At 38.1% G+C, this 14,744-nt stretch overlaps 1 protein-coding gene across 1 annotated transcript in view; it reads right to left on the reverse strand.

Annotated features, from left to right (window-relative positions):
• Positions 1 to 1,946: 1,946 nt before the first annotated feature.
• UBAC2 (UBA domain containing 2) overlaps positions 1,947 to 14,744 on the reverse strand; it is an 87,908-nt gene continuing 75,110 nt past the window's right edge. Inside the window, exons 8-9 of the mRNA XM_030944378.1 lie at positions 5,973 to 6,092; positions 1,947 to 2,666 (exon numbers count right to left, since the gene is read on the reverse strand). Of these exons, the coding sequence (XP_030800238.1) occupies positions 2,559 to 2,666; positions 5,973 to 6,092 (228 nt within the window). The 3' untranslated portion in view covers positions 1,947 to 2,558. The remainder of the gene's footprint in view (positions 2,667 to 5,972; positions 6,093 to 14,744) is intronic.

Raw genomic sequence — 14,744 nt, forward strand, 5'->3', positions numbered from 1 at the left:
TGTTTTCCAGCTCTAACGTGTGCATCTTTCTTCTATGGTTCTTGCATGAAACAGGAACTGTTTTCAACAGCGTCTCAGACCCTTCTTTTACCACTTCTTTTTTTTTCTAATTGGAAATCACAACCCTGGAAGCATTTTGAACACAGACTTTTCTCACAATCAACTGGAGTTTTCAACTGACATCACCAAGACCTGCATTTTACCCCTCAGGTTTAACCATGTTTTGGAGAAGGCCCAGCAAAATGGAATTTTCCAAGCAACCATGGCATTTGAATACTCCCTGTACAGGCCAACAGTGAGAAAGGATTTAGACTTGGAGAATATCCACTTACACACCCCATATGCCACTCAGCATATTTTAAAATTCCAAGGAATACTCTTTGTGCTTGTCCCTGCAGCAGGGCAATGTCGGAAAAGGGCATGTTTATTTACTCTGGAATAGGTATTTTATTTCCTACAGACAAAATTTGACTTATGAATTAATTTACCAGTCTTTATTGCTATTTTTGGATAAAATATTTGTGAAGGAAGAATCAGTATGTTTCAAAATTAAAACCTGTACTTGTTTCAAAACATTTAAGTAGTCTGCATATACAGATTATGGTAGGACTTCTGTTTCTTACATGTATCCTTTGCTTTCCAAGACAGCAGGTTTCCAGAGTTCCCTGGGTACAGAAGTGTCTGCGGGCTACACACACGCATAGCTTCAGCCTCACACAAACAAAACCTTTCAACCTTTTTTAAAAAGCAGACCCTCCCTAAATAATATGATCACAGAAACAAGCTAAACCCTGAAGGAGATTGATCAAAGCCCAAGAAAAAACACTGTCATGCCAAACCCCCCTTACTTAACCTACTGCAAAATACCAAAGAAATACATACAGAACACTGACTTAATTAAAAATTATGTCATGTACTGAAAGCTGCACAAATTTGATGCAATTTCTAGATAATGACTTGTATGCCCAAAGGACTTTTTTCAGCTTTATCAGTCAATTAAAAAAGGAAAGAGAAGTATCTCTCTCTCCCCCTAAATCTTGTCCCGCAATTTCCTCATATGTTTTCCAGGCCAAGTGAGACTGCAACGATCTGTGCTGTGGTACACAGTGTTCATCTGGATTTCCAAAACATCCCCTATGCACCTGTTATTGCCTCTGTTACACTTCTTATGCCCTATGCCTTATTCTAAATGTATACATGTATTAAATATGCCTGTGTGTATATAAACAGACACATATGCACATGCTGCACACACACACACAAGTACAGACAGAAACATACATGAAATGTGTGAGATACACGTGTAGATTGGTTCATGGAGTTGCACTCTGGAATCCTGTATTCCTTCAGACTGCTTTCATGGAGATGTTCCCCTCTCTGCACTCACCCCCTGCAACTCCTAAGGTGCTAATACTGAGCACTTCTGAGAGTCAAGCCCAGCAAGCTGATTCAGGAATCAATCTAAGCTTCAAACCCAGCACGGCACAAACTTGGCACTTCTGTCCTGTTGCCTCCTGTGCCAGCCGGGATCACTCCTAATGTTAATGCTCCAGTGGTCAACACAAAGTTGACCAGACAGTGAGGATTCAGCAAATGCAGGGCCATCCTCATCTCTGACACTGGAAAACTAGATTTTTATGTAGAAAAGTTAGCTTTTTTGTAATTTCCTTTTAAGACAGCATATAGCAAGCTGAAAAAATTGAAAGCAGCACATAGGACACCGCATACATCCATTGTTGCAGAAGTCATCTCTGAGTTAGCCATGGAAGTCATTCACATCATTCCAGTTCTGATCTTATTGCATCATTCAATTCACCTTTATTGCTTCCAGTGAGTGTCTTCATGACCCGTATTTGAACAGTAATTCACTCTGTTTGTAAAAATTCAAATTTACAGTGGTCACTTACCATAGCTCACCATACACACATGAATCTTCTCTCACCCTATCTCTCTATGATGTGCTGAATGACAACTTTTATTCAAAAAGAAATTTGAGAAATAAAATATTACAGGTATTAACAAAACTTTGCAAAGAATGACATAATAGTCCCATAACCCTTTATTGAGTTGAAAATTAAGTGATCTTCAAACCTCTTATTACTGTAATAAAAAATCAAGTACTGTAAAATAACGCTTAAGCTAGAGAAATTAGACTTGTAAATGAAGAAAATATGATTTTTCTTGACAGGTAAATCTAGCTGTTGTAGTTGTTGGAGCTTTTTTTTCCTAGTCATTAAGTCTGATAACGTCTAACAAAGATTTACAAGAAAAAACCCACCTATTTTATTTAAAAATAAATTTAGGTGATATCCAGTAACAAGTAGAAACTAAAGTTAATTTGAAAAGGATAACCAGACTAGAAACCACCAAGTGATCCAAAGGCTTGGGAACAGTTCACATCATTTCTTAACATGGCTCTGAGTCACCTGTCACGTGAAGCCGTGCCTCTCTCGCTCTCTCTGCAGGCTGACCTTGGTGAGTCTGCCCAGCAGGTGGCTTTGATCCTCTCCCAGGCAGGTACAAACCCATCGGGTGAAGCTCCTTCACACACAAAACCATCAGTGCTGCAGTAGAAAATTAGTGGCTACATTTAAGTCATTATTTGAAGCCCTCAGAGCTTCTAGAGCATCTCCTCTGGAAAACCCCATTTCCATAAGTCGTGCGACCTGGAAAAGAAATGAAGTAACGCCACTTTAAAACCAGAGTTTTGTTCACACGGTGTGCACACTAGTCAATAATGTCACAAATCCCTTTTCCACTGATCAAAGACCTATCAGGGACAGCGTGCTTCAAAACCTTGCTGCAGAGATGGCTGCTTTCTACCACTTAATTCAAAGCTGATTGCAGAAAATGCCACACCTGCATTTTCCTAGCTGGTCCAGTTTTGAAAGAAGAGTGAAATCCAAAGTCTGGTACTGCACATGACAATTACAGTCTGACCTGGGGGCTTGCTGCTCTCAACAAGAACAGGACCTCAAGAAACCAACACTGAACAAAACACAGAATTATAGAGCAGATGAGAAAACCAATCCAGAATAAATCTTCAGCTCCTTTCCTTGAAAAGATCTACTTCTCCAGAGAGCATAAAAAAACCCTCAAAACTATTCATTCCAGGTGTTGGGCTTTTTTTAATGAACCTTAAAGTTAATCCTAAAGTAGAGGAAGTACAATACTTGAATTGGTCTAGGGAAATTCTTGGAGGGCTTCTACCTATACTCAAAAAAGCTTTTTTTTTTGCCAAAAACTTCTGCAAAGCAAAAACCAGTGACATCTGACAGAAGAAAAACATGGAAAAGGGCACATTTAGATTGTGATTTTGTTAAATCAATAACCACTTGATCAGCCCTCTTTATAATATCACATACTTGACACCTAACCTTTGTGCTCTGTGTTAACAGATATTTAAAGCACCATGCGTAAAAAGACAATGCAAATTTAATTTATGGTTAAATACCAATTTAAAGTACACTTAAAATCTGTAAGTCTCACTTCAGTATGACTGAAAGTCACAATATAACTCATTCACTTTTTAAATTAATCTTCCAGAAGTGGAAAAAAGGTGTGGGAGGGCAGGGAATGGCATGTCAAAGTAACTGTGGCTGCTGGCAGCATAAAGCATTCCTCATCCTGCTTCAAAGGGTCTTATGACCAGCCACCACAAGTCTCAACCTGGAAGTCCTGGGCTACAGACACTGTCAGAGAGCTACTGCTACTCCTCCTCCTGTGCCTGCAGTGAGCCTGCAGCAGCAGAGTGAAGCAGGAACGCAGAGGAGGCTGTACACATGTCAAGAGGAATTTTCCCAGGGTGCAAGACCAATGTGCAGCACTAGCACCGAAAGTATTTTTAAAAGAAAACTGCCACCAAAAGCAGCTTTTCTTTCCTCTAAGACACCTCCAGAACTTTCAGTATTTTTAATCATCTCTGCTTTGGTGACTTCCTGAGAAATATACAAGTGCCAAGTTTGCCCAGAGGCGCAGGTCCTTCTTTTCTTAATATAAATACACCCCCACAACACATTTGAGAACAGCTACCTTGGATGTCAGAACATCAACCTTACAATCCACTGCCTCGTTTTTTCACCTTCTTGTAGGGAGAGAAATGAATTGTTACTTTCGACACTTCTGCAGCAACAATTTAAGTCCAAACTCAATGTTGTAACCTGTAACTCTTCTTTTTCATCTAAGATTGTGGGTTTTTTATGAGAAAAAGGGCAGGCAGAGGAATAAAAGCTAACCACAGAAACACACTTCAGAAGTAAAGTTTTTATTGCAGTTGCCATGAATTTTAACTTTAAGAAATGATAGATGGAATTGCAACGTTCCTATTTGCAGCAACACTCATCAAGCACCACAGGGAATAGTAATAACAAAATTCTCTTTTCATCTGAGCACATTTTAACCACAGGAAATGAATCCAGCTCCAGGAAACCATGTATAACTGGCAACAGTAACTAAAGGTGCTAAAACCCCACAAGAAATGCAGAGATTTTTGTACCACAAGCATTGCAAATGCTCACAAACTTTAATGTGATGAACAGATGAAACCCTTGCATTTCTGCCATTTTAAGACAACTTGTGTCATTATTAGTACAGTATTGAAAAACCAAAGGTGCTTAAATGACTTCTTACTTGCAGGGTAACCAGAGAGCCTTGCAAATGACAGCAATCAAGTTTGCCCTACATCCTCAATGCATCAGAAAATATAAGTGCATATTGCTTTCATAAACCTGGGCCTTGGGAAGAATCCAGACTGGCAACTATTTCACTAGTTTTGGACCAAAAACAGAAGTCCCCATAAGCAGAATTTGCCAATAATTAAAGAAGTAAGCCAACCCAGCAGGGAAATCTTTTGGTCCATCCCATACTGGCACTGAGTAGACCTTCAGGACAGCCAAAACTAAGTTTCTGGGCTTTGTCTCAGAATGTGCTTTTTCGTGTGGGTTTTTATTATTATTTTCTTTTTTGTTGTTGTTGTTAATTGGGGGTTTGTTGGTTTTTTGGGAGGTTTTTCTTTTTGTTGTTGTTGTTGGTTTTTTTCCCCCTTTCTAGATGTAGTCCTGAAAGTTTGCAGTCAAAAGTGCAGTAAAAAGTTTTGAACATTTTCAACACAATCTAACATCCAATCAAAGCTAGAAATCAGATCATAGAAAAGACTTCTGTTTGGGAGAAGCTCAGATTAAACTAAAATGACATTGCTGCTGCCAAGTGTTGACTTATCTCCTTATAAAAACGGAAAAAGGGAAAGAAACCTAACTTTGTTCAAGAGCAGCAGAGACCTTAAACTATAAAATGGCCAACACAGCTAACTGCAGGTAGGCTACAACCTGGAGAACTTGACTGCATGCAATAAATTCTGAATGCAGGAATAAGACTAATCTTGAATTCTTAAATTTCTGAGTAAATAATCATCTCTTTTGAGAATAAAACTATCAGAAAAAAGTCTAGAAGTGTAAATCTCTACTTGATAGAAAGGACACAATCTTCTATGTGGCATCAGTATAAGGAATTAGTAGACCACATTATTGAGGGAAACATCCAGGTTTTAGCCCAAGTGTGTTTTGCATAACATTTTTATTAAAAAAAACCCCAAAATTACTGAATTGGAAACTTAAGCTGGGGATTTCAGCAAAGATGATTTCTACATGACAAATAATGAAATTTATTTATCATTCTTCTTTCTTTGAAACATTTATTTTATCAGATTTGAACAGTTTCCACTTCTGAAACCATCAACATCTTTAAATACAAAATACAAGCAGCAACACATAAAAGTAGAAACTCCCAAGTAGCTCTGTAACTCTGGTTTGGATAGTAATGACAATATGCTGTCTGTGTATTGCAACCTTTACCTTAAATGCTCATTTTTGCTGCTATAGAAATCATTAGAGAAACCATGTAAACAGATGATAAAAAATTAGTTGAGATTAATTGCTAACAATTTTAAATGCCATTTTAAAAAAGAAAGTGTTTACCTGCTCTTCAGAAACCTCAGTAGGTGGAGGTATGCCTTGTTCAGATGGGTGATCTTGATAATTTGCGTTATGTCTATGACGTAGAGGAGGAAACAGTCTATTCCAGTTAATCATCCCACCCTGAAAGCAGACACCACTGTCAGTCTTTGCAAAAAGAACTACAAATGTTTTAAACAAAAAGATATCTGTGCCACATTATATCAAAGCAGATCTTTAAGTAAAGTACTTTGTTTTAAATAACAAAAACTGCTGTAGTCTCCAATGAAGCAAGAATTGGATTGGTTACTTTCTTACTCGTTGATTGAAGTAATCACTGCAAACTAAGGAAAAATGGTAACAGAAGGAGGAAAGGATGTTTCAGATCCATTGAGATAGATCTGGTTTAGTACAGTGCTAGGTTTCTGAGGCTGAAAGACAGCTGTCTTTACTAACAGGGGTTGTCCTGGCAAGAGGCGCAACAGAGGGTCCTGCAAGTACTTTACAAAATTGCTGCTGAAGTTAACGAGGGAAAAAGAGTACAAGAAATAAGGGAGGGAAAAAAGCAAAAGGGGCTTCTCAGTGCATCAGTAAAATTACATCAGGAAACTCAGAATAAACCAAACCTTCAGGAGACCTGGGACTTCCATGCAAGAGACTTCCTCTGTGACATTGGTGTGACTTGCAGACCCACCACATTTACCCAACTTCCATGTATGAAATATTGCTGCAAAACCTGGCCATGTTCCAGGGCCAAAACATCTTGTAACTACATAGTAATAACGCGAGCACACAGCAGTAACATAAGTATGGTGCAAATCACAGAACTGAAACTTCCTCTTAACAACCAAACTTCAACTCTTGTTATAGCAAGATATTTGGAACATAACGAAGAAATACTAAAATACAAGCTTTATAATTGCCCAGAAATAATGAATCCTCATTTCATTAGCTTAAATGCACATTTTGGAAGGGATTTTGTATCACGCAAAGCCCATAGATCCCATAAGCAGGTAAGATCTCTTTTTTATAGTTGAAACATCTTTTGCAGTCTGTCAGTCTGTGTTGTCCTTTCCCTCCTCCCCTGCTCTCCCTGTTACTATGGAGAAGATCCCCCTCCCTTTCTGTATATATAGGACATGGCCTTCCTTCCTCTAGTTGCTCTATTTTAGTTCTATAACGTTGTTTCTCAGAAGGCCTTCCTTTTACGAGAGCTTTTTCTTTTCTTCTCTCAGAGTGCTCTTCCTGCCTTTATGTATCCTTAGAACATTAAATACTCTCTGCTCAATCAGACCAGCAACAGCTAAATGTGCTCACAAAAAAAAAAATATTTAGCATTCCTGCCCTTTCCTTTGTTTCCTTCCGTTCTGTCCAGAGGAGACCCAACCAGCCCAGACACCACAGGGGGCAGTACAATGGCACACTTAAAAAAAGTATTTGAAGAGTCATGAGACTTGAAACATCAGCTTGAGAAATATTCTAGTCCCTTCTATACTAGAGTACATTTTTGCCTGTGAAGATGTGAAATAGCCAGAAGCCATCACCCATTTTCAAGACATAGATCCCACTGTTAGTGAATTTGAATTTAAAAAGTATGTGTCGACATTTCCCATACTGTATAAAATATTTGCTTAACATTCATGAGGTTTTGATCAAAGGATTCTGTGTAAGTCTCATGTTAGTCAAACAGCACAGTGTTGTAAAAACAAAAACTGGTTTGGAGCATAAGCCTAAGGAGAAAGAGGGATCAGATCTTCTACTGACACCACTGCACTACCTTGTGGTCTTGGGGAATCGCCTCCTGTACTTCCCCATCTATAGTTTCCCATAACTCAGAATTACATTGAGTTTGAACTTTGAATTTCTCAGAGTCTACTAAGCTCTACAGTTCAGTGAGAGCACTGCACTAATGCTGCTTTACCTGTTTTTACTATTTAGAGATGACTTGAGATGAAAGTAATGCTGCCACAAGTCATTCACATTGAATTGGTAAAAATACTAACAGGACTATGACACACCCCTCTGAGGCATCATAAGCCATACACAATAATGTATACCAAATACAAAATCTACAATATACATTAATTTATCTTTATCTCAGTGTATCTGAAGACCAAAATAAATGTATCTTTCCAACAGTGCCCTGAGCTTCAGCACTGAGCTGCCTATTCCAGTTTGGTTTTGCATCCTCTCTGTCCTGTGCTCTGTTACCTAACACTACAGACTCATCTACTTCCTTTCCTTAAGCTTACAATACAGTTTGCATTAACATACACAGAATTCATTCTTTTCAATAAGAACTGACATTTCCTTACAAATGTAACTATTTAGTTTTGAAGGTTTACAGCAGATACCTTAATAAATTACAGCTGTTGACTGAAGCATTCAAAAGAGTTTCATGTGAAGACCCCTTCCTAGAGAAAACACACTAGACCAATTAGATCAAAATCGACTATTTCAATTACCTTTGGAAACTGTGATAAAGATAATGTATCAGTTCTTAACTATATTAATGAGAGGAAAATATCCAACATTTAATGGTATGTGAACACTGATGGTTAGGATTAACTCTGATGTGATGCACCTCTCATCTGTGTAGTCTTTTAAACTTCACCAAAACCGAGTGCATTAGGATAATTTATCTTAACTGAAAGAAAATTGTTTCCCTTCACAGTGCTGCTTCTAATGAGATGACACACATACACAAGGTCAGGCTCAAAAGAGCAGGGATTCAAGGAACTGCAGCAGGAACTATGGGACTGGCAATGTGGTCAGTCTCATAAAGGTAAGGGAAAACCGGGAAGTGCAGTGAATGTCTTAAATCCACAGAAGACAGAGATCAAGACTATGGATTTACAGTATGGATGGTGACTGTGCAAAGACCTTCAGACAACCTTAACTATCACAACAGAAACATGAAGATCTGTTTTAAATTGAGCCATACCAAGCACAAATAATGTCTTAACATAAATAATGTCTTAACATCAAGTAAATATCAAACTCCAGTTTAAAAAATGCACAGAAGGAGATTTCCAAACCAATATTCACTCTTGCCTTACCGAAATTATTTTGCAGATCTCTCCTTCATAATTTCATGATCATTTCTGTAGCACAGTGGTTTTACACTGTGCCACCAGACTTACTTGTGAGAAGTCAAGAAGATTTCACATGAAGATACCCAGTCTGATTAATTTATGTAAGTGATGCTTCTAAACCATCTGAGACTCCCTCCTGGGAAATCAGCAAACCATATTTAAGCATTTCACACCATACTTGACCCTCAGCACCAACACCCAACAGCACAGGGGAGCTCACACCAATCTTCCCACTCTCCACAGAAGCCTTGTCTCAGATAACAGAGATCTCTGCAGTGGTCCAAAATAATAAGTAGTGGGGATGCTCCAGGGTCCACTATGGAAGCTCCTTTCCTGAGCAGCACTTTCAGTGATAACACTTTCAGTGTGCCAGTCTAATCCATTTAGTGAAATCCAAGCAGTTCTTCTGTGATTCTGGTCGGCAGTTCGTTATAAAAAGAATTAAGTTAAACTCTACATGGTTTGGGGGCTGAGATTTAACATGACCCATGACCAGGTAAGGAGGATGCCTTAAGCCTCTTACATTCAGAGCTAGATTCCACAACTGATACACTTGGGAGATCTTGCACTGAGATTATCTCAGGCAATATTTTTCTTGGTCCTGATCCTTGGTGTCAGGGAGGAGCCAGTGCAAGTGTTCTGCTAGAGAATGTGGAGCACTGAAAAATTCTAGACCATGATTCATAAAAATGCTGTGCACAACTTGATGCCTGGGCCCTTATCTCTGTTCCCAGCTTAGTCTTTGACATGTCAACAGCAAAAGCACTGCTTCATTAATTATTTTATTAGAAGGGTGACAAGACAAACCTAAGAAAAGCCTGTAAGACTTTCTCCCCCCTTTAATCCTATGCTGTAATTTTTCAGAAAAAGTCAGAAGTTTCCTTTTGTCTAGCAGCACAGACTGGATGAATCAGTTGATTTTAAGTTCTTTGTTACTGCCTGATAGGAGACAAACATACCAAGGAAGTAATTTTACTGGTCTCTAATAAATCACTATTGGAAATGGATTAGGAGAACACTGGTGATGTTGGAACTTCTGTTACAGGAAGAGAACAAACTCATCACAAGTTTAGATGACCAAAGAATGAGATTTACAAATGGAATGAACTAAAGAAATGGGGAAAATAGCAGCTCTTCATTACAGAGAAGGTTTTAAGGAAATGCCATATTGATGATTTACTCCTGGATAGCTGCCAAGGCTTTACGTAGAGAAGCTGTGCCTTCTGAAGTCACATCCTTGATTTTGTTTTTCTTTTTTAAAATTTGGGTTGTTGTTTCTTTCTTTTAGTGGTGCCTGGGACAATTCTGTTTACAGGAAAGATGTATCCTCCTTTCCTGCAGAATAAGAAAGAAATATCTAGAGCTAACAAATGTCTCTGATTGTACAGCCTGCTAAAACCTAGCTATGCCACTTCTTTTCAGATAATCTCCTTCTTCTCTGTTTTGAAAAACAGCTCAACCTGTTTCCCATATACACACCTGCCATGGCATATTTTGTAAAAGCACTTCCTATCCAAATCTTCACAAATAAGTCTTGAATTATGGACAATTAACAAATATCCAGTTATGTAGCCCTCAGATATGCACATATTTTAAGTACATTAATTTCAAAAGAAATTAAAGGCTTTTTAAAAATCCTCTTGAAAGTGATGCACGTGGTTAAGACATTTTGATAATGTTATCTCCTGTAGATGGTTAATGCCAGCTTGTCATCTACTTGCACAAACAGGAAGTACTTCCTGATACGTCCTGTTCACCTTTTCTTATCATAATAACCACAGTGAGAAAAAAGAAAAAGGAAATTGCTTTGCATTCCACCTTTTAAAGTTACATTTGTAAAATATTCCACTCTGTATAGAAACCTTTACACGATAAAGATATAAATACTGTCTTATTTTTTTCATATAAAGCTTCATAACAAAATTTACTGAAAACAAGAAACACTGACTTGCTTTTCTGGCATAAATTTTTCAACAATGTATTGACTCCAAAGTCCATATACTGATGATATAAATAAACAAACAAAAAAAAAGCACAGCCTTGGATGACATGATGTCTGCTGCCCTAAACATTGCATAAGAGAGAAAAATGGTGAAATTTCCAGTACACTTACTCAAAGTCTAGCCTGTCTCTTTTTGTGACGATAAAACTCTTCTGTTTTTTTGGTTGTTTGGGGAAACTTTCTTTGGTGTTTTGTTTTCCTCTTACTTTAATAACTTCCCTTTTTTAAAAGGGGGTACAAAACATAACAGAATTAATGTTGTAAGCATTGTTCTTAACGACAGAATTTTTCACCAAGTAAAGCACTCCAGCAATTTCTAATGATATTCTAATTTCCTGGAAATTTATCCTACAGACAAGTCTATTCAGCCAAAAGGCTCTGTCTCCAGCCCTTAGTTTCTGCATCCTGAACTTTGATGCCTGCATTGTCCCTGAGGAGCTCATATGTCATACAAGTTCAGAAATCCACATGTGGTCTTTTCTGAAGCCTGATCAGCTATTTCCTTTGAAATCTAGAAGGAACACCTTAATCTGGCTTCTGAAGCTGCCTGAGAGACAATGGAAGGTATTTCATGCACTGGCATGACACTGGGAGTGTCCAGTGTTCCAACTGCTGAAGGCAGGTCCACCAGTATGAGCATGGAGTCTGTACTTGGGGAAATAACTTTAGCTCTGTGTTAGACATTTTGCACAAAACAGAGTCAGTTTTAATCCTTACCCCACGGCTCTTTGGATCTGGACTTGTGACACTGAACTGGTATTGAAGCATGATGATTAGATAGCTAATTCTTCACTCATCTCCTATGCAAAAACCTTTTCAAATAGTAATAAGGAATAAGAAGAGACTGGAACCAAAGTGAGAAATCAGAGTTCTAAAATTGTTTTGATTTGACAAACTGAGATAACAAACTCTTGGCACAAAGGAAACTCAAACCTAAATCCTCCAAAATACTACATAATCATACAAATACTACATAATGTAAATATACATCCCTTAGTAAATAAAAGGCTAGTCTGTGATGACATAGGGAAAAGAACAGATCAGCATCCCATTCTGGGATGTGAAGGTTCAAGTTCTGTCTTAGGCTGCAAATAGGATTAGCTTCCATTTATTAATATCTCAAAGTCAATATTCAAGGTGTCAACACTTTGCACCTGTAGCACCTCTTAAGGTACCTGTCCTGATTTCAGTTGGGATAGAATCAATTTCTTCTCAGCAGCTGGTAGTGCTGTGTTTTGGATTCAGTATAATGTTGGTAATACACTGATATTTGGGGGTTTGCTAAGCTGTATTTATCTAAAGTCAAGGACTATTTTTTGTGTGTCTCATGCTCTGCCAGTGAGGAAGTATTCAACAAAAGGCTGGAAGGTTGCACAGCTGGGACAGGTGAACTGAACTGGACAAAAGGACATTTCATACCATGCCCAGGATATATAACTGTGTGAGTTAACCAAAAGGAGGGCTGATCCAGGTTAGGGAATGGGGTTTGGCCTCTGTCAGCCAGTGGTGAGCAACTGTATTGTGCATCACATATTTGTGGGTTTTAAAAAAATTATTATTTCTATTATTACTACTACTCCTATATTTTACTTTGTTTCAATTATTACACTGTTCTTATCTCACCCTAGTTTTGATTCTCCTCACCACTCCACCAGGGTGGCAGGGGGAGGTGAGAGTGGCTGTGTGGTGCTTGGTTGCTGGCTGGGCCTAAGCCACCACAGCAGCACATTAAGGAACAAAGGTGGAACCAGCTCACAGCTGTCATGTGTAAGTATCAGAGTTCAAACCACAAATCCTACATATTAAGGAGGACCATGTACTATCTGAAACACAGGCTTCTTTTTTACTACATACTATGGAAAATGGCACTCTGGAAGAAGAAATTTGCTGTCAAGACTCTCTAAGTGCAGGCTGGAATGACAATAGAAGCAGACCTGGAATCCAGTAAGTGACTGCCCCCAAAACAGATGCCTTATTTGCACCATGTTCATTAGAAATGAAGGGACAGGTACACCTAAAAACTCCCTGCCTTCTGTAAACAGAACGTGATTCAACAACAGTGAATTAAATATTCTGGAAACGTCTGGGGCAATTTGGTATATCATAAGCTTTTTATAAGAAATTGCCTCTAGTTAAATTGCCAGAGGAAAGAAATATAGACCAATCATATAGGAGAATAAAAATATTATATTTTCCAAACAATTTATTTGCTTTGAAATAAAACAGTGTTTTGTTTTATGAAGTTGTCCAATCACTGCTTCTCTAGGGAAGCTGATTACAAATATTAAACCAAATTCAAAGGCTATAGCTCAAAAGCTAAGTCAAAATGAAAGAGAATTTCATCATTCCAAGAGAAAAAAGGATTGTTCAATATATGAGCAGGGTGCTACCAATGACTAGGAGATAGAGAAACTTAATCTTGTGATTGTGACAGCTGGCTGTTAATGAGACACACTCAGCTTATTCCAGTTGTACTAGTGTCTGCTGGCTCTAGTTCTGTCAGCTTGTGGAATTGCCAACTTCCATAAAAAAGACAGAAATCTGAAGTTTCTGTGGTAGTCTGTAGAGGAAATAGTAATGGATCGTTCATTACTGGGAAATTCAACAGGAAATTCAACATTTTTAATTTCACACCTAGAATCCATGAAAGAAGTCATACAGCAAAATAATCCAGAATGTCTAGATAGCAGTGGGTTATCAGTTGCTGCAAATACATTATTGAAATGAAACAGTTAAAAAACAGAGTTCAGGCATGCCAACATCAGCAGCATATGCAGTTTTTACACCCAATAAACTCTTTATATAAATCCAAGTTTATTTTCAACACAAACAAAATAATTTTAAACAACTACAGAGAATAACCAAGGCTTGAAAATGCCATAAGAGCACAAAAAAACAGAGGATGAGTTTAAAACACACAGGTCTGAAGGAAAAGATAATGTTCTCTCTACAAAAATGGAAGCTGTCTGTTATTTCAAAATGTGTCCACATATGTACACTGGCATGCAGAAGAAGGGAAGAGTGATGGAATACTGAGTCTAAATTTAGCCACAGTGATTACTGCTGCAGCATACAAGCATCATTCATGGGCTGAAATGAATCTCTAAATCACTCACTGGTTAACAGAATTCTTTAAAAATATGATGTCAAATCCTGTGCACACATTTCCCAGGTGTCTAGGCATAAAAGCTTTTTTATCCTATTGGTACTCTTCATATCACTGTCTTTGGAGTTTATGCAAGTGTTGCTAAAGGCAGTTTCTATTCAAATATGTCACAAAATCCCAAAGAAGCCTTAGTAACACAGACTGATTGAAATGGAAACCAAATTAGAGAAAAAACTTGGTGTGACACTCAGCTGAAAGTCTCACCCATTTATTCAGGTAAAGCAGTCTGGTAGTTTCCTTCCTGACAATGATACATACATTTGAGCAACAAAACAGAAAAGCTGCTTCCATCTGAAGTCCTGGCTGTGACAACAAGGGGTTTTGTGGATTTGGCAATGTATAAAGGTTGCGGAAGGTCTTCATGGTTCAAAATATCTGTTGGAAGGACTTCTTGCTGGTACTCAGACTTGTGAAGTGATTGAAGAAAACTTCATTGAAGTGCCACCTCAGTACCAGTAGAAAAGCTAAAAAATAAGCCCAGGTCTAGCTCTTCACTTTGAAAAAGCAGAATTGGACTGTCTAGGAGTATATTA

The sequence above is a fragment of the Camarhynchus parvulus genome, chromosome 1 (assembly GCF_901933205.1).
Source record: "Camarhynchus parvulus chromosome 1, STF_HiC, whole genome shotgun sequence".
Taxonomy (NCBI): domain Eukaryota; kingdom Metazoa; phylum Chordata; class Aves; order Passeriformes; family Thraupidae; genus Camarhynchus; species Camarhynchus parvulus.